This window comes from Sinocyclocheilus rhinocerous, unplaced genomic scaffold (genome assembly GCF_001515625.1).
Source record: "Sinocyclocheilus rhinocerous isolate Xijiao unplaced genomic scaffold, SAMN03320098_v1.1 scaffold933, whole genome shotgun sequence".
Lineage (NCBI taxonomy): Eukaryota > Metazoa > Chordata > Actinopteri > Cypriniformes > Cyprinidae > Sinocyclocheilus > Sinocyclocheilus rhinocerous.
The window spans coordinates 519,588-539,746 of NW_015654506.1; the positions used below are offsets into that span (position 1 = coordinate 519,588).

Consider the following 20,159-nt stretch of genomic DNA (forward strand, 5'->3'; position numbering starts at 1 on the left):
AAATATTTTCTATCACTTTGTTTATCACTCTTGAAATGACCTGTACACTAAATAATCTAACCCTCATACTTGCATAACAATAGCAGTCTATTTATTTAGTGGTCCAAGTTGAAGTCAGTATGTATATTAATGACAATATGAGACAAATATAATGTAATTTAGTCGCATCAGGAGCCGCACGCTACCAGTACATGTACAGTCAGACAAAACAACGTGCACAGTTATCAAAGACGTGAGTGCGCATACAGTCGTGGAAAATGATGTGTTCGGCAGTTAAAGACGCGATGCGGCGTGTCTGTAGCGTGCGCGTCATGGGAAATGATGTGCTCCGTAATTAAACAGGCAGGGCGGCGTTTCTGTTATTTGGTTTGTGACATCCTTTACGGGAAACGCCGGCGCAAGGCTGCTCACAGCGCTTGGTCACGCATCGCACCAGAACCGTTTTCGGAACCAAAACGTATAAATTGGCCACGGTTCCGGTTCTTTTAAAAAAACGGAACCGTTTCTCGGTTCCCAACCCTATTTATGTGTGTTTTAGAAATGCATAAAATGCTAGAAAGAAGTCGGCCATTTTATTAAAAAAAAGATATGATGGAAATCTTAATGGCTTTCAAAAAAATGACAGAATTCTCTTGTAATGTGTGTACATTATGCCCACTTTTGGACACCATTGTTGGTCAAATTAGTGAGAGCTTGAAAAGTATATTTCAAGAGATATACAATTAATCATAAGAGAGTTATGATTGTCAGAAAAACAAAGCTGTTGGCTCACATGGTGGAAAATATTGGTAAATTGTAGAATTTCTAGTCCACTTGTGTTTGAGACTCAGATGGTCACGTGTCATTTCAACACGTGACATCCATGCTGTATTGTATTCCTTGCTATTTTGTGTGTGTGTACTTGTGTGAATGTGTACAGTATGTGTGTGTGCACGCTGAGTCACAGTCATGTGTGTATGAGCTGGATGAGATAGACCTCACGACACGGCAGCATGTTCTAGTTAGATTACACACTGTAATTGGCTCATCACCCACGTTTATGTAACCGGCACACAGCAAATGACTCTAGGTGTTGAAACATTGCATAGAATACAAAGGTTTAATTACAACTTACATTAGTTAGCGTGAGTACTGGCATATTTTATGTAGTTAAGTGCTTAAAATAAACAGACAAATGCGAAAAATCATTTCCCCGATCAGAAACTGGATTTGCAATACATTAAACTTTCATTATGTTTCATAATTGCTGTTGAAAGAGTATATTATACTCTTAAAAATTAAAGTTCCAAATGGGGGGGGGTTTCACAGCGATGCCATAGAAGAATAATTTGGGTTCCTCAAAGAACCTTTCAGGGAAAGGTTCTCAAAAGAACCATTTTTCCATAGTGTGAAGAACATTTTAATAATTTAAAGAACCTTTTTCCACTATAAAGAAACTTTTGTGGAATAGAGAGGTTCCATGGATGTAAAAGGTTGAAATGGACAGGTTTGAAACCGAGAGAGAGCTGACAAAAAGGCAAAGCAACAAGTGAAGACCAACGCTGCTGCATCTTCCTTTTCCTCCCCTACTCCACGTCCACACCAAGACCTCCATTACCCATCCGTCGTCTCCAGAGACACTTTTCCATCTATCATTTCATGAAAACGTGTAGCCTGTGGACAACTTTCTGAAGTCTTTGTTTTAAGAGAAACTTCGTGTGCTGCTGTTTCCCTGTAGCATCTCAGAGGCTAGACAGCTTCAGTCAGAGCGTGAGAGGAGAAAAGAGCAGAGGAGTGAGGTAAACAACTTTATCACTGGAAATCCGATTGGAGAGCTGGTGTGAGTGGTTGCTTCTTATCTAGCTGCCTCCCAGCAGTGGGATCCTTTAAACAAGCGAAGGGAGACTCTGGGTTTCGATTAGAGCCTCACCAGGACTTGAATTTCATAAAGCTCTGCAGTTTTTGTCAGATATCTCGGAGCCAAAGTGAGAGGAATGTAAAAAAGAAGTGAGTGGTTGAGGAACAAGGGGGAGAGAGAAGAAACGGATGCCTAGGGAGCAGAGAAGAGGTGACTGGGGCAGAGATGGAGGCTTCCTTAATCATACTTCAGATCCCAGAGTGAGAACTCAACACCAGCATCTAATCCTCTGTCTCCACAGGCCCCGAAGTCTTGAAGTCACACTTCCTGCACTTATAAGAGAATGAAACAAGGGAGAGAGAATGAAACCAACTCAGAAATCTGAGGTAGACTTTGACGGCTTCTTGTTTCCCATGATTCTGTTCTCCTGCAGGAAAGGAAGCCATTGTGGCTGCTCAGTGAGATTATGCCAGATTCTCACAGTCATTGTTCGGCGTCTCTTCGCAAGTTGTTCGCTTTTTGAAATCGCCATCCCTCCCCAAACACACAGGCGGCTTGGTGTTCTTTATTTAGCCCATTTTGGTAGCCATTTATGCAAACAAAAAGACAAATCTTCCACTTTGATCACCAAGCCATGTCTTTGCTCTACAGGGATGCAGATTGAGCCGCGTTGTATGAGGGGGGTTGGGTACAGTCTTATTTATATTCTATTGTAGTATTTATTAATATTTTATTATATATATATGTATATATATTTTTTATTTTTTTTTATTTTAGTATACATTTTGTTTTCTGATTTTGTCTTTTTTTTTGTTGTTATTTTAATTATATGTCTATACAGCTTTAATTGAGTATTTATTTACATGTCCAGTTTTTTAGTTTGTTTTTCATCAAATATATTTATTTTTATTTTTATTGATTTCAGCTTTATTTCAAATATCAAATATATTGTAATTTTAGTAATTTTAGTACTTCAACTTATTTAATTTTAGTTTAAGTTTAAGGTTTTCATTTATATTTTATTTTTGTTTATTTCAGGTTTATTTCAATTATTATTTTCATTTCAGTTTTAAGTTTAGTAATTTTAAAACTTGAATTTCAACTGATTTTAGTTAGCTGCTATGGCAACATTTCTAGTTTTTAAGTTTTTCATCTAATATATGTATTTTGTTTTAATTTGAGTTATTTCAGCTTTATTTAAATTATCGAAAATTACTTTTATAGTTTTAGGTTAACAATAACAACAATGGTTGGGTACATGTGTTTGTTTGGGTACATGGGCAAACCCCCCCCCATCAGACGGTCAGACGGGTCAACCCCGAACCTAATTTGCAGCGCAGCTGTAGGTACCTTTCATCTCTCCCAAACGCGGGCGGTTCTGCTTTCACTTCATCTTTTAGTGTTTGAAAACATTGCCATTCATTTGCCCATGTGTGCGTCTGCTTTTTGTAGACTAGCCCAGCGGGTCTGCCAGGGTCCCATCCAGCTCTGTGTGCTACTTCTTCACAGAGTCACTTGAGTGGAAAATCTAGACGTGGAGGGGAACATTTCACCTGAATGGGACATGGGAATGTTGGCGGTGGAGCTCCGCGATTTCCCTGCGGGGATTCCGGGGGCCGGATGAATGGCTGGAAGTTTTTCAGGATTTGCCACTAAGCTCGACCAGACCAGCATACGCTGACTCGTTCCAGCACGGCACTTCTCCATTTAAAGGAAAGAGCGTAGCCTCAACAGGGGTTAACGACAAATACAAGCACATTCAGCCTTGAGGAAATGAGCTTTCTTAAGAGCACACAAGCCCTCCTTTGGTTTCTGAGGGCTTTAGGTCATTATCTGTGTCTATAATTGCTTTCGTTAAAATGGAATGATGTATTGGCAAAAATCCTGCACTTTACATGTTTTCCATCATTTTTATTCTTGTAGGGCGCTATGCATGAGTGACGGAAGGATCCACTTTGTTTGTTCTCATCTTGTTGAAGCATCATAAATCTAGCCAGACATATGATACGCTAATGAATAATGAAGAGCAAATCTCTTTCTCGCTCTCTTTTTCAGTCTCTCTCTCTTCTGTTGTTGTCTATGGAGACGCTGAGGCCTGAAATGCACATTTTAACAAAGAACAGCAATTATGCTCCTCATTTGCATGACTTAACATGCATTTGCATGTGCTTGTGCAGAATGCTTTGTGTACGGCCTGTGTTTAACACGGCAGAACGTGGAGCCGTTAACAAGCTTTATCCTGAGACCGAGCCTAATGGACGACAGCCCTGCTGGAAGTTTAATGAATCTTTGCTCACAAATTTTGTGAGAGGTGGACGGACAGATGGAGTGACAGACAGCAGGGCTGTACGTTAACTTTAGTTTTTTTTAACATAGCACTGGTGCTACAGAAGTTGAAAATTTTGTAGCACAGGCCAAACAGTTGTAGCTCAAGTATAAAATGTCTGTTATCATGTCTGAAAACAAACACAATTAATGGAGTTCATCATTTAAACAGGCATCAATGTTCTTTCAATCAAAGTTTTTTCTTAATTTGATAAAAATGCAGAAAGTGCAGAAACATAACACCTCTTACACCTTAACAAAATATAAAATAAAAAATGGCAGACATTTAGGCCAAAGTGCATGGGCAAAGATAAAAATCCTTGTCATTGTTATCTTTGAGTTTCTTTTTTCTGCTGAACTAATTTTTTTTATTTGAAAAATGTGGGTAAGCAAGCAGTTGGTCCCCAGTTACTTCTATAGTATTTTTTTCCTACTATCAAAGTCAATTATGGGGACCAGCTACTGTTTGGTTACCCACATTCTTCAAAATATCTTCTTTGTGTTCAGCACAAGAAAGAAATTAATACAGGTTTGGGACAACATGTGAGTGAGTAAATAATGACAGAAATTAAATTTTTGGGTGAACTATTCCTTTAATGACAGTCGGCAGCATGTTTAGTACTGTCGCTTTAAGAGCTGCACGCATCCGTTTTAGACATAACCAACTATGTTTATATGTAAACCTTGTGCGTTTTTGACAGTATTAGACGTGAAATTAATCAGACGCGAAAGACAACTTAGTCCAGTAATTAGGCGCTGTTTGACAGGCTTTTGTGCGCGCGCTTCAGGTGTACGCGCTGAGAAAAAGCGCATGTCAGAACAGCGCGGGAATGAAATTTTTAACTGGCAAGGCTTTAAAGCACATACAAATAATGTACTTTTGTGATTGTGAATAAGTGCAGTGTCCTGTGAGTGTAACTCTACTGCTGAGTTAACATTTAAAGTGAATGTATGTGGCGTTGTACAGTATATTATACAGACGGAGGCGCCTGAATGGCAGCTGATAATATGACCTGTAGCACGATACTACACTATTTCTAGAAAAAGCAGATCGTGGAGACATTTTAATGGTCTACGATCAAAAATTGTCATATCGCACACCCCTAGTATAATCAATCTCTCACACACACAAACGAGCACAACAAAATCATTTCACACTATTAAGCAGCTTTGTTATGAATATGCAAAACTATCGCACGCGTGCTACAGTGGTAAATTTATTCATCGCACAGACCTGTTTTTTCGTAGCACATATATGTCGCACTGTACAGCCCTGGACAGAGACATTAGCTTGAAGACTTACATGTGGTTGCCCAATATCGGTAGTACTATATTAGTTATCTGCTGATAACTAATTTTTTTAAATCATCGGTATCAGTTGATAATTCAGTTGATATTCAACAAATTAAAAAAAACTTCTATAATTTTACATTTAGATTATACATTTGTTGTCATTTAACGCTCATATAAAATTCATCTTTAAAAAAAATAATACTATTAAATTGTAGCCTATAGTAAATCTCAGTATGAATATAATTTTTTTTATACTGTCCATTAAAACGTTTGATGTTTAATTTTACTTTTATCATTTAAAATGATGATTTTAGATTTGAATGTTTTATTTTTAAAAAAATTATAAAATTTTAGTGTCCACCATTTATCGGCTATTGGCCATTCAAATTAAATTAATTATTGATTTATTGGTATCATCAGAATTTTAATACTGTTGTGTACCCATTTAGAAACGTGTCAGTAGCTGAATGATAATGTTTTACATAATCCACGGGATTTTCATCGAGTTCCTCGTTGTCCATTTAGTCCAAACCTGAGAAGATCCAGTACCCATCCTGTTGAAAATCTCCCCTTTCTTTTTCAGGCTTCATGATATCGACGTGATGAAACCACACACATGGTGCACAGAATCTCTGATTGTAGCTTTTTTAAAGAAATTTCCTGGCATAAATCATAAATATGATATGAGCCCTCGCATCAATTTTTCAGGGCTTTATTTTTTAATGCTGAACAAAAGTTCTGAGATATTCATAATTTAAGTGACAGTTTCCATGTTTTAGACTGGTCTATTTCCACAGAGCTTATGAAATGTGGATCCGAGACGTTTGCTTGATGATGAAAACCACATTGAAAATAGTCTTTATTCAGGGACCCGTTATTGTAAATGTGAGGACTGGTGAATTATTGAGAGTGTGTCCTGAGGGTGCAATGCGAAAAATGGGAAGTACTATACACTAACTTCTCCATTTCTCATATGTCTTTCTTTGAGGTGGTTTATAGGGCTCAAAAACAGCTGTATTATTACATGCAGTTTGGAATATTAAGCTCAACAAGAATGTATCTGTTTTTTCTTTTAACTGTTCCTCTGCTCACTTAGCTGGGCAATAATATATGAGGTGAGATTTGATATGTAACATATCGCTTTACATAAGCGTACTGCATGTATGCAAATAAAGTTGAATGTAGAGAATTAATTAAACATGAACTAAAACTGAAGCAGGTGAGAAGTTTGTTCATGTATGTATGTTCATTCATTTAAGTTTCAACTTGGCCTCAGATAATTATCTGAAATATTAGAGGTAAAAATTTGACATTTATTGACATAAAGTAGAATTCTAGAGCTATAAAATTCATATAGTTTTATGGATTAATATAGATAATTTAACCCTAATATTTGAGTCCATATTGAGATCTGAGACTTATGATTTCAGACTTCTGGTGTCTGGACAAATCTGAGCACAGTTTGAGAAATTATTGATCTTTTCTCAAAATCTAGATGAGAACCGTGAGATTGCTAGTCTCTTTGTTTCTTTTGAAGAAATATTCTGAAGAAATAAGTGAAAGAGTCTTATTTTTTATCTCATCACTGTCTAGTAGGAGAAGCAATTGAGATGTTAACGAGATCTTATTGGTGAGTTTTATTTTGTCAGAGGAAGCATATAGAGAGAATCTGACTTGCTTTGAGAACATATGGAAAGAGATGTGTCTTGCTAAACCCCAGCAGTGACAGAGCTGAGTCAGCCTTTGTACTGAACAGATTGACTCATTTAATATGACTTTTCCCACATGGTCACCACTGAACACAGTTTGGTCTATTCTAATTATTATACTATTATTCTAAGGAAAGGAAGGAGTAGGAACAGCAAATGGAGCAGAAGACTTGCAGGTCGTAGTTTGTAAAGCCACTTGTATTGAGAGGGGGAGACAGAGCAGATCTCAACAGTGGAAAGGGTGCCTGCAGTTCTCCTAACATCAATTTGAAAATGTTTCCCATGGTCCCCTCTCCAGTAAAGTCTGTCAGACTCCACCGAGGTAATTGAGTTTCTGCAGAGGCGAAATGAAACTGAAGTTTCAGAAGCAGCATCAAAGGGAAAGGCGCTGCTTGTGGTTTGTCTACTCCTCACAGCCCAAGCGATCAATTTAATTCCTTGTAGTAAAGGGGAGAGTGGAAAGATGGATCCAGGATCAGGTATCTCATAGATCCGGCAGAATTCTGCAGAGCACCTCTATGCCATTTGGGAAAAAATACCTTGATGTGCGAGATGATGTATGTGAGCAACCTTAAACTAAAAGTACCTCATATGGGAGTGCACAGGCCTTTGATCACATATTGATGGTGTGTTGTGGTAAACAGACGACCTTGCTGTATCACTTTAACTCAGAGGTTTTCAAAGTGTGGGGTGCACCCCCTAAAGCAGTGCCAATGTTCTTTTATTCATTTTAGTATGTTGTAAATATATCATGGCATACCAGTTTTTTTATAATTAACTCTTTCCCAGCCATTGACGAGTCATCTTGTCTTTTATGAGAAAACGCTTCCCAACCAAGGACGAGTTTTTACGGCTTTTCATGTTTTCACTTTTATATACGCTCGGGGGTGCTATTACACATTATTTGAATGAGACCAGAATTTCCAGATCAAAAACACAGGTGAGGAAGACGCAGAAATGAGCAATCTCTTATGTAAGCAGATGAAAAATAATGCAATCATCAACAATAAACAGCATATAAATCCAAACTGCCTAATGTTACAGTGTGAAATATCCATCTAGTTCTGATGGAAGCAATCTACTGCATCTATGCTTTGATCATCATACTGAATATGATCCAGATGTAGTCTTTGATAAAAATGCAATTTTCTCAACTTTTTACTCAGAATGTTGCTTTTTTTTAATGAAACTTACCTACATTCAGGTGTTGATGAATGCTTGAAGCTAGAAAAAAACAGATTTTTTTTGTTTGTTTGTTTAAAAGTAGAGGTTCTTTATTTTGTTTTATTGCATGTTCAGATATTCATACAACAAAATATTCTGGGGGCCATGAAAATTGATAAAAAATTATCCGAAATGCTGGCGGTGGCTGGCAGCTTTTTTCAAAATCACTAGCAGGGAAAGAGTTAAATATTTGTGTGTACTTTGTCAACAGAAAATAACTGAACAATGTAAGCCTACTGACATAAAGTATAATAAATCAGTGAAAAAAGAATATGCCTTTTTAATAAAATATTGTCCTTTTTAATAAAAATATATAAAAATGTACACTATTGTTCAAATGTTTTTTTTTTCAGTACTTTTATTGAGCAAGGATGGATTAAAGTGCCCCTATTATGGATTTTTGAAAATTACCTTTCATGCCGTGTGTAACACAGCTCTAAGTGAATGAAAACATCCTGCAAAGTTTTAAATCTGATAGTGCACAGTGTATAAAGTTATTGTCTCGCAAAAGAAAGAGTCAACTCTGAATCATTGAAACCAGTCGTTTTTAAAATAAATCCCAAGCCGTTTCATGTTGACGTCAACATGAAACATTAGCATGTTGTGCGCACAGACCCGGGAAAACTTGAACCCCCTCAAACACTGTAGCTGATTCCTGTGGATAGAATCATGTCGAGAAGATGCTCTGCACTGTGAGAGTAAATCCGTTTTTTTACTGCCGAAGGACGAGGCTGTGAAGAATCAATAGTTAAAGTTCATTTTTACAGCAATACCACAGCAGTATAGCCCCAACCTTGTGTTGTGTCCCCATCATTTTACTGAAGTCTGCCTCAGCAACAGTGTTTCCCACAGACTTACACTCTATGTGTGGCGGGGCTTCCCCCGTGTGATATATATACCGGTTCACATTTACGGCTCTGCGTGTTTGCTGCGTAAAACCATCAGTCGATTTTCGCGTTGGTCTGAATGAAAATGCAAATTCATTCTTTGCCACTAGGTGCTGCTTTTGGAGTGGAAAAATAGCTGTTTCCCCGGTAATGGCTGTACACAAAGCAGCACTGCGCTCACAAACGCTGCTTTATCAGGCATTACAGGCATGATGAAATGGAAATGAAATCGACCAATCGCCAGTCGGACCAATCACCGCAGATTAGTGTCACGCAAAGAAGGGGTTTGGAATAATGTATCGCTGAGCGAATCGTTTGGGAGTCGTTGAGCAAATAAGGTAAAAATAAATGCATATTATAAGACAATGAAAGTGTTTTTTGACCTTGCATGCATGTCAACCTGTTGTTGGGGACTCCCAAAACCAAAATATGAACCTTTCATAACCTATAATAGGGGCACTTTAGATTAATCAAAAGTGACGTTTTTACTGTTCAACTTTTACATTGTTACAAAAAAATGTTCTATTGAACCTTCTATTAATCAGAGAATCCTGAAAAAAGTATAATGGTTTCCACAAAAATTTTTGCAGCTCAACTTTTTTCAGCATAATAATAAGAAATGTTTCTTGAGCATCAAATCAGCATGTTAGAAAGATTTCTCAAGAATCATGTGACTGTATTAATGGCTGCTGAAAATTCAGCATTGTCATCACATATTAAAAAATTATATTTAAATTGAAAACAGATCTTTTAAATTGTAAAAAAAAATCACAATATTACTGTTATTGTTTTTTTTTATTACATAAATGTATCCTTATATTTGTGAATATATTATCTTATATATTTGTGAAATCAAAATGATTTATATAAATGTTTTTTTATTATTCACAATTTTTTGATGTGGTGTGTATAAATGTTCATCTTTAAAATTAGGGCATCACCAAAAGCAATTAAGAACCACTACTTTAACCTATAGTGAAAAGTCATATGAAATGGCAGGTGTCACATAAAGACATGTCAGACAAGCTTGGACAGTACAGACTTGACTGAGTTGATCAGTTAATACAACAAACACAAAGTTAACTTGCTTCTCCACCTCCTCTCAGGGCCTCTTCGCCCTCTACTCTTTTTGGTTTCACAATGCCCAGACATGGCATGGAGCATGTGTGAGGGGACATAGAGAGGAGTTCTCTCGCCCTTTCATGACTCCAGGTCTGAGTTGGAGCAGATCAGAGGTAATGAGACATCCTTTGATATAACGGCTCCACTCCATCCAGGAGAGTGAGAGAGAGCGTTTGCCGCACTGGCAGGCTTCCTTTGAGAGGTGTGTGCTGGTGCTGATCACGGTCATTATCTTACCTTAGGACTCAGCAGTCGTAACCCTTGCACACACATGCAGAGCCTCTAATTGAGTTTCTGTGTTGTGCTGACTGGGCTTTGATTCGCCCACGAGTGGTCAGAGAGAGATGCTTGCCTTCCATGTTTCTAGGTCTTTTACTATCTCTCTCTGTCTCTGTGGTCAGACAGCATCTTAATCCCAGCATCCCAGATGACTTCTGACACACTCTAATCATCTACAGAACAAGATTATGAAATTAAGCATTACTTTGACCCTCTGTTGGAAAACCAGGTCGTCCAGCTTAAGGTGGTACAACTGTGTTGTAGCTGGTCCAAGCTGGTCTAAAATGGTTTAGTTGTGAACACCACCAACAAATTTGGCAACGTTTTAAAACCCAAACTGACTATGGTAAAATAGAATATTCTAGTTTTTCCAGTCAGGGCTCTTGACTGAGATTGCCTACCAGCTTAGTCAGGACTGAACCAGCTTGTAGGTTAGTTGGTCAACTACTTAAACTAGCTCACTAAACAGACACTACTATAAACAACATTAAATGGCATTCACAACCCATAAATACTCTACTGTTCAAAAATTCAGGGTCAGTAAGATTTTTTATGTTTATTTATGTATTTATTTGTTTAATTAAAATTTTTTTTTTTTTGAAAGAAAGAAATGAATACTTTTATTCAGCAAGGATGCAATAAATTGGTCAAAAGGGACAGACTTTTACAATGCTGCAAACATTTCTATTTTTATTGAACTTTCAATTCATCAAAGAATTCTTAAAGAATTTATCTTACTTTACTTTCCACAAGAATATTAAGCTGCAGAACTGTTTTCAATATTGAAAATCATAAATAATGTTCTTTAGCAACAAATCAGCTTATTTTTATGATTTTTGAAGGATAATGTGAAACTGAAAATTGCTTTGCCTTCACGGGAATAAATTACATTTTAAAATATATTTCAAAAGAAAACAGTCATTTTAAATTGTAATATTTTTTCCACAATATTACTATTTTTTACTGGATTTTGTATCTAATAAATGCAATCTTTGTGAGCATAAGAGACTACAAAATCATTTAAAAATCTTACTGACCACAACGCTTAGTAACCATTGCAATTATAAAAGTGAAACAGAATTTAAAAAGAAAAGAATAGAACGCATTGTATAAAGTAGGAACCATCAGCACTTGTTACTTGTAACTACAAGTTGTTGAAAGATGTGAAAAGTGATGTTTTATAATGCACACTGATGAAAGTAAAAAAGAAGGTACATTTTGTCAACATTTTGTTGATTTCATGTTGACTTTAAGATGGTTTTAGCTGGATTATCCAAAAGGGCACTAAAAAATTAGTAAAATGAGAACATTATGTTCATTAGAAAACCTACTGATTCTTTAGAGACCAATATGCTGATCTGAATGTAGCACCAAGTTTGTCTAATCTCCAATGAGCCATTCAACCAGTTGAAGAAGAGAAAATTCCAGAAGATGGTTGTTGGCTGAACCATTTCTTTATTTTTAAGAGTATGGGTCTGATTTCAGTCCAGTTTCCACAGAAAGGAGGAACAGTTGTCGACCGCATGTGTGTTTGTGTGTGTTTTTGTGGTTTAGGTCAGCGCTGTGCTGTCCTGCATGCCGGCTCCCACTGTATTTCACTGTGGAGTGAGGATGTGTGTCCACAAACACCCTCGGGGCTTTCAATCAGATCTCAGCCGCTGAAATGAAAAGGAAATAAACAGCAAGAGGAAAAAAGGGGAGTGATAGTGAGAGAGAAAACACATCACTAAGATGGAGGATCTATCTCTTAGTCGTGTTGTTGCATTTATCTGAGTGGTTTCTTTCTAGTGATCGACCGATATTTATATTTTATAACCGATACCGATACCAATTATTTGCATGTTTATGTGCCCGATAACCGATATGCAGAACCGATATTTATCTGCTGTTATAAAGTAAATAAATGACTGAGTGAAGTAAGAACATACTTCACTTTGGTTCTTTTTCAACAACTGTGTCTAAATGAGAGCAGAGGAGAGAAGCAGAATGTTAAAACTGGCTTTGTGGTGAATTTCTCTCTGTAAAACATGTTTCATAGAGATGTGGCTACATTGCTATATGCTTGTAATTGCTATTAATCAGATATATAATATTTTTATGTAATACTTTTATTCAACAAGAATGCAGTAAATGTATTAGAAGTAAAGACTTTTGCATTAAAAAAACTATTTTAAATAAATGATATTTATTTGCTGAAAATTCAGCTTTGCCATCACAGGAATAAATTCATTTTAAAATATATTGAAATTAAAAAAGTCATTTAACATTGTAATAATATTTCACTGTATTTTTGATCAAATAAATGCAGCCTTGGTGGGCAAAAGAGACTTCAAAAACATTTTAAAAATCGTATTGTTGAACAGTAGTATAAGATAAAACCATTTATGGTTTGCTAACAACAATAATGTATTAAAACAATGGCATCAATTATATTTTAATTAAGGAATCATTGATTTAAGAACAGTGTCAGGGTGAAATTGTTTTACTGTGTGTGTGTGTGTGTGTAATACGGTATGACTAAAAGTGGGCCACAATGCGAGATCATTAATTAGGATGCACTGTGCTTTCGTGCTCTGGCTGGGTCAGAACAGTCCCCACAGTCTACAAACACACACACAGTACTTCAATAATGAGGCCCTGTCTGTGTCACACACTGCCCTCTGTCACTGCCTACAGATTAGTATGCACACGTACACACCTACACTAACGGCCATGCTTTCTCTCCCTTTGTGTGTGTGTTTGGGTGTTTGGTTCATCAAGCTTGAGTCCTTTCACCCTGCTTAGTGCGAGCCGTTGTTTTCACTCCTGGCTCGTTCGGAGCATTTCTAATGCATTTTTCTCATTCGTTCATATATGTTTCTCACATATATGAAGATGGCGAACATGCTTGGATCCCAAATCAGTCGCTTCGAGATCACCTGAATGAGTTTGGTCTTTGCCTGATTAAAAACAAACTCTGGAGCAGCTCTGTGCAGATATTGTGTGTCTGCTGATGTTTTGTGTAGATATAACTATAACTAAAACCCAAAGTAGTGTTAAAAATCAGTTTTGTTTTGTTTTTCGCACATCTCTCACTCTTTGAGACGTCTCACCCGGAGGAATTTCAGTGTGCAGTTCATGAGAGAGGGTGACAGAGAGAGAAAAAGACAAAGGCCCTGATTTGAAAACTTAATTACATCCCTGGAAAAGCATGTCATCAGAACAACAATGAGATATACATCGTTGAGTGTTTAATTGAGCATGAAAAGAGCTCTCTTTTTAGACCGCAATGCAAAAATTGCTTCTGCCAGCCCAGCAAGGACAAGGCAATTACGCGAGCTCACCGGCGTGCTGTTTGCATGTCACAAAGACTTAACCCTGCAAAGCGGAGACTTGACTCAGGGGGACACCTGCACTGTCCCAGTCACTATGACAACTTGTCCTACACTGTCATTCACTAAGACACCTGCAAGTCTTTCCCTATGCTGTGTGTGTGTGTAATTCCAGATCATCTGTTCAGGTGGTCCTGTAGGGAGGTATCCGGCTGCAAGAGGGACTTCAGGGACACGGTATCAGGAAGGGCTCAGAGTGAGGAGAGACACGGTTTCTGGCTTCTCAGAGTCTTTGGTTTGGTGCTGATGTAGTCCTTCTCAAACAGACCAACAATGGCACAATTTTCAAGATGGTGGAGTGTTTTTAAGTAGAGAGTTTACCATTTACCTATGCTTTACTGTCCAAATATTTGAGAGTAAAAGCATATATACAGTGTGTGTGTATATACAGGTGCATCTAAAAAAAATTGAATATTCTAAAGAAAAAGTTATTTTTTTGTAACTTATTTCAAAAAGTGAAACTTTCATATATTCTAGATACATTACATGTAAAGTAAAACATTTCAAAAGTTTTTTTTTTAATTTTTTTAATTTTTTTAATTTTGATGAGATTTCCAAATGGAATGCAAAATGTACTTTTATCTGAAGAGAGGACCACTGAGCAAAAGTCCAGTTCTTTTTCTCCTTAGCCCAGGTAAGATGCTTCTGACGTTGTTTCTGTTTCAGAAGTGGCGATGGCTCAGTGGGAACAGAAGTGGCTTTTCCTGAAGATGTCTGAGTGTGGTGAATCTTGATGCACTGACTCCAGCTTCAGTCCACTCCTTGTGAAGCTTTCCCAAGTGATTGAATCGGCTTTGCTTGACAGTATTCTCAAGCATGCGGTCATCCCTGTTGCTTGTGCACCTTTTCCTACCCAATTTCTTCCTTTTAGTCAACTTTGCATTTAATATGCTTTGATACAGCACTCTTTGAACAGCCACCCCTTTCAGTAATGACCTTCTGTGACTTACCCTCTTTGTGGAGGGTGTCAATGATTGTCTTCTGGACCAGCAGTCTTCCCCATTATTGTGGTTTCAAAGATACCCAGAATTTATACTGCAGGGATAGTCATTTAATGAAACTCAAATGTAAATATTCTAATATTTTGAGATACTGGATTTTTGACTTTCATGAGGTGTAAGCTCTAATCATCAAAATTGAAAAAAAAAAACACTTTTGAAATGTTTTACTTTACATGTAATGAATCTAGCATATATGAAAGTTTCACTTTTTGAGTTTTTCATGATATTCAAATTTTTGGAGATACACCCGTGTATGTATATATATAACATAACTTTAATCTGTGAAATCATGAAACAGCAAACTCTAAGAAATACAATTTTCCTCTGTCGTTTGTGTTTTGCACTTATGGTGAATCAGCATTGATTCATCGCTTCATATCCGCTCAAAGGCATCTCATCATATTCTTCCCATCCTCCAGTTCCTTTGAGTTGCTCTTTAGATGCAGACAAACATGGCAACAAAAGAAAAGCTGCACGTTCGATGCGGCTGACGACCGTTTAAGTCTCTTTGAATGGAATCTAATTTTCCCCAGTCGGCATCGGCTTCTTTTACATCCTCTCGCCAAATTACCGTACACCAAATTAGGCCAAAAACACAACACAACACAAACACAGCACGCACCATTTCCGTCCCTCTTTCTTTATCCGCTCTTCGTCTTGTTTTTTTTTTTTTTACGTAACAATCCGTGACATCTTCTGTATTGATATTCAAATTAGTACAGAGCTTTGGGTGGACTTAGATGAAATTCACCAGCTATTTATACACGGAGCATATTATATCCAACGCTTTGCTTCACCGCCATCCAGGCTTAGCTTGGATTAGCAAGGCGTAAACAAACGCACGAAGGCCTTTGCGCTTTCTCCTCAGATTTTTTTCTAACGGTATCTGAACTAGCAAACTGCGATGCTGAAAAAGATCAAGCAATTGTTTCATTGTGTTTTATGCACAGGGTGAGAAAGAGATCCCAGTTGGGGTTCCATATTGTTCTATTGAAACAAAGAGCAAGATGCCCAGTCATGAAACAGATAGAAAAATCTCACTCCAGACAGGCTTGTTATTTCTATCATAGCTAAAAAGCATTTTTACTTATTCCTTCCTCCCTTATTCTTTCAATCCGAGGGGTTTATCTTTCTTCAGGATGTGGTGATACTGTGACAACTGTTTTGGAGGAGCTGGGTAGAGAGCCATTTGTTGGAAGCCTTGCCAAGGTTCCTCGGGCGTCCCTTGAACTGCCCTCTCCCTGTTGGAGGTTTGTTGACTGAGCCTGTGGCCCATTAGCCTCTCAGGTGTGGGTGTTGGCTGTTGGGGTTTGATCCACATCTGTTGGACCTTTAGGCCACCCCATGGTGGGCTGCACACAGAGCTGAGTGTGAGGTAGGAAGGGTCGCTTCTAAGGTCTGTGATTCCACATGGAGAACGCAGATCTTTAGAGACACATGAAAATGTGGAGCCCCTAAATTACACAAACAGTATCGGACAGAGTCGAAGTGTCTGTCTGCCCTCTCACGCCACAGGAAGTCACCTACCTTTGCCTTGTCTGCCAACCATAATTTGGCCAAAAACACTCAATACCGTCCCCCATTTTGAGAAAAAGTGCGTAAATATGATTCATAATTCATTAATAATAATAAAAAATTTAAAAAAATTTTTAAAAAAATATATATATATACATTTACATAAAGTAAAATATAAATAACACTAAATAGAAAATAAACAATATAGTATATATGAAAATGATATATTTTTTCATTATTTTTTACATTACATACAAAATTCAATAATTATATTAATATCTAATAAATAAACACCATTATCTAATAAATAATATTTTTTGAAAAAGTTATCTATATATCCTACTTGTTTAATTTTTATTTAATTTTGTTTATATTTATTACACTGTACAATTTACACTACTAATTTACTGTATTATGAATTTATCATGTTTTAGAGACTATTTGATATTGCGTTTTAGTGTATTTTTACGGTTGTATGTTCACAACCTATGCTATTGTTATATTGTTTGCAGAAATTTTATCTACATTTAAACAGAGTCAGTGCATGATCAGCGTTATTTATCCTCATCATGTTTTCATCAACAGTATATTTTTGGTCTTTTGTAATAAATGTAAAATAATTTTAGCACAGAATGTTATTTCATTTAGCAAATTCATTAAATAATATCCTTTCACTCGAATATACAGTTCCTGACATAAAAATCTAATAAAATGTATTCAGTAAGGCATTACTACTCTGTTTCTTGCTGTGCTGCTAAAGCCGATGTCCCTTCATTTGGATACATTTATGCATGTATTTAGCATACATCTTGCTAGGTTCAGTCATGTAGACCACTGATAATGTATCTGTATTATCATCAAACATCAGTGAATCACAACGGCAAGTGGACAGCCACAGAATTTGATTACACCAACAGCAACTTTGACAGGATTTACATGTATTTGCATAGAGAATGTCACTTTTTGTTGACTTTCACATGTGCAATGATCTGTGGAGGTTTGGGTTTTCACTCTGCTTGTATTGATGGTTTTATCTATTTGACTGGCTGCTCAATGTGAGCCCCAGTCCATCTGTTTGCATGACAGATCCTGACTGCAGACAATCACAACACAGAGACGTGGAAACATAGAGGCAAGACACCCAAACCACCGACCCTTGTATCTCTTTGCTCTCGTTGTGTCTTTTGTCTTTTCCTTGTATCTCCCTCGATCAGTCTCTTTTGACATACTCCAAAGCATGGCTATGAAACACAGGAAGTGAGGGTAACGGTAGTATGTTCCCTCTTGACGAGGTGCTTAGAAGTGAAGTTTCTTCTTATTCTCACTCTTGTCTCGCTTTTGTGTGAAATTTCAAAAACAACACGATGTACGTCTGGAAACAAACAAACAACAGAGAAAAGTGAACACAAAAACACCCCCAAAAAAAGATATTTCTGTTCTGTTAAGTCCCTTCTTTCTCCGTCTGATCTTCCGAGGCCGTCTGAGGGAGCGGATCGTGTCTCTGACAGCAAACTTCCTCAGGACCTACAGGGGAAGTCAGAGATGACGTGTTCTACAGAAATGTAATTTCTCTCTTGTAGCCGAGCATCCTCGGGCTGAATGACAGTCTGAAGCCGAGAGGCGTCACTGAACTCATGGTGGCTAAAGGCTTTCCCTATCCCTCCTGCTCTTTTGGCTGGTATTGAGATTAGAAGATGTGCTTTCAGAGGCTATAGATGCAACACTGCAGCTTGGTACATGTGTTTGGGATTTTTTGCTGAGATTGCAGAGATTATGAAGAGCATTGTGAACATTCCCCAAAAAGAAGACAATGAATGGGATAAAACAAGAAGAGTATCATGAGAGGGAAGATGACAGGCCTTGGATTTTAGGGCCTATTGTATTATTATTATTATTATTATTATGCATTTTTAATTTTTTATCTTTGCTGTTTGTTGTTAAGGTGTTCTGAGGGGGTTTAAGTTTGTTGCTATTCCATTAGTTTCCAGCCCAAGTTCTTAATTAGTCTCAGTTCCCTTTGAAACCACAATAGTTTCCCCCCATATTTCTAATTTAAGATAATTACTAATTAATGACAATATTTAATTTAACTTACAGAAGAAAAGAAAGAAAAAAAACATTAATGAGTCTTATATTTTTCTCATAAATAACTGCATGAACTTCTTCAAGTAGACTTACATTATTTCATGTATTGTAATGCATAAAATGCATTTTAAAAATCCTTTCTTTAGTTTTATATTTTTTCCTGATAAACACCTGAATGAACATTTTGTAGGTAGACTTACATTGTTTTCTGTATTGTAATGTATAAAATGCATAACAAAAAACATTCATTTTGTGCATCTTCTTTTAATCTTATATATTTTTTCCAATAAATAACTGAATGACCTTTATGTAAGTAGACTTATGTTGTTGTTTATGTATTGTTATGCATAAAAAGCATAACAAAAAACATTAATTTCATGCATCTTCTTTTAATTTGATATTTTTTCCTGATAAATAACTGAATGAACTTTATGTAAGTATACTTGTATTGTTATTTTATTTATTATAATGCATAAAATGCACAATAAAATGCAGACTTCTACAATATCTCAAAATAAACAAGTGAAGTACGTGTTTTTGGTATGTGATGTGTTTCTTTATGAACTCAAAACATATTTGTCTGTTTCCCTCTCTCTGTAGGTGATGAATGGTACCTGTGCCGGCTGACTCTGACCCTCCCCAACCTGTCAGATCTTCAGTGGGCCATGTTCCCCTACCCCTACCTGGCAGCCGTGGGCCCTGACACTGGTGCTGGCTCTGTGGTCTACAAGCTCGTGGCCCGAAGTGGCGATGGCTCAGTGGGAACAGCTCACTTCCTTTTAGTTGATGGTGGGTTTGATGGCCAGACTCTTTGATCATCGGAAAACTGTCAATCAGTGGTGTAATGTAACGAAGTAATAATACTTTGTTACATAAGTATTTTTTGGGAGTATCTGTACTTTACTTGAGTTTTTATATTTCAGCCAACTTTTACTTTTACTCCACTACATTTCCTAATTAAAATGTATACTTTTACTCTGATACATTTCCCCGAAGCATATTCGTTATTTACTACAAAATAGTCAGAAGTCAGAAGCACACAGACTGCAGGAAAGCAGGTTTGACGTATCAGTGGTCTGGCACTTTTAAGTTTAGACTCCTAAAAAACACCTTTGCTCATGTGCAAACAAGTGCGCGCATAACCGCAGATGGGATGATTCATTTTCCACTCAAGTCGAGTCTGGGGTGTGCGATATACAGCATCGTCTGCGATAATATGGTAAGTGTTGTTGTAATGATGTGCGATCTGACATTATCAAGTAAGTTAGGCTATAGTAGGCTCACCAAATCACACACAGAGTGCACGCACGTTGATTTATTAGTCTATTAAAAGTCAAAATTCCAGGCATTCTAAATTGTAGAGGGCAAAAATGCTTCTGTATGCTTTTTATATTTATATAATTTAATATATTTAACTTAATCTATATCACACAAAGAGTACCATTTTTCAGCATGAACAAATTTAATAATCATCTTATACAAGTTCAGTAAAGCAATAAGTGACTTACATT

The 20,159-nt window shown here is 36.9% G+C and overlaps 1 protein-coding gene across 1 annotated transcript in view; it reads left to right on the top strand.

The window, feature by feature from the left end:
• Positions 1–20,159, top strand: part of LOC107717379 (neural-cadherin-like) — a 122,630-nt gene that overhangs the window by 37,749 nt on the left and 64,722 nt on the right. The window contains exon 2 of the mRNA XM_016524107.1: positions 19,249–19,437. Coding sequence (XP_016379593.1) covers positions 19,249–19,437 — 189 coding nt within the window. The remainder of the gene's footprint in view (positions 1–19,248; positions 19,438–20,159) is intronic.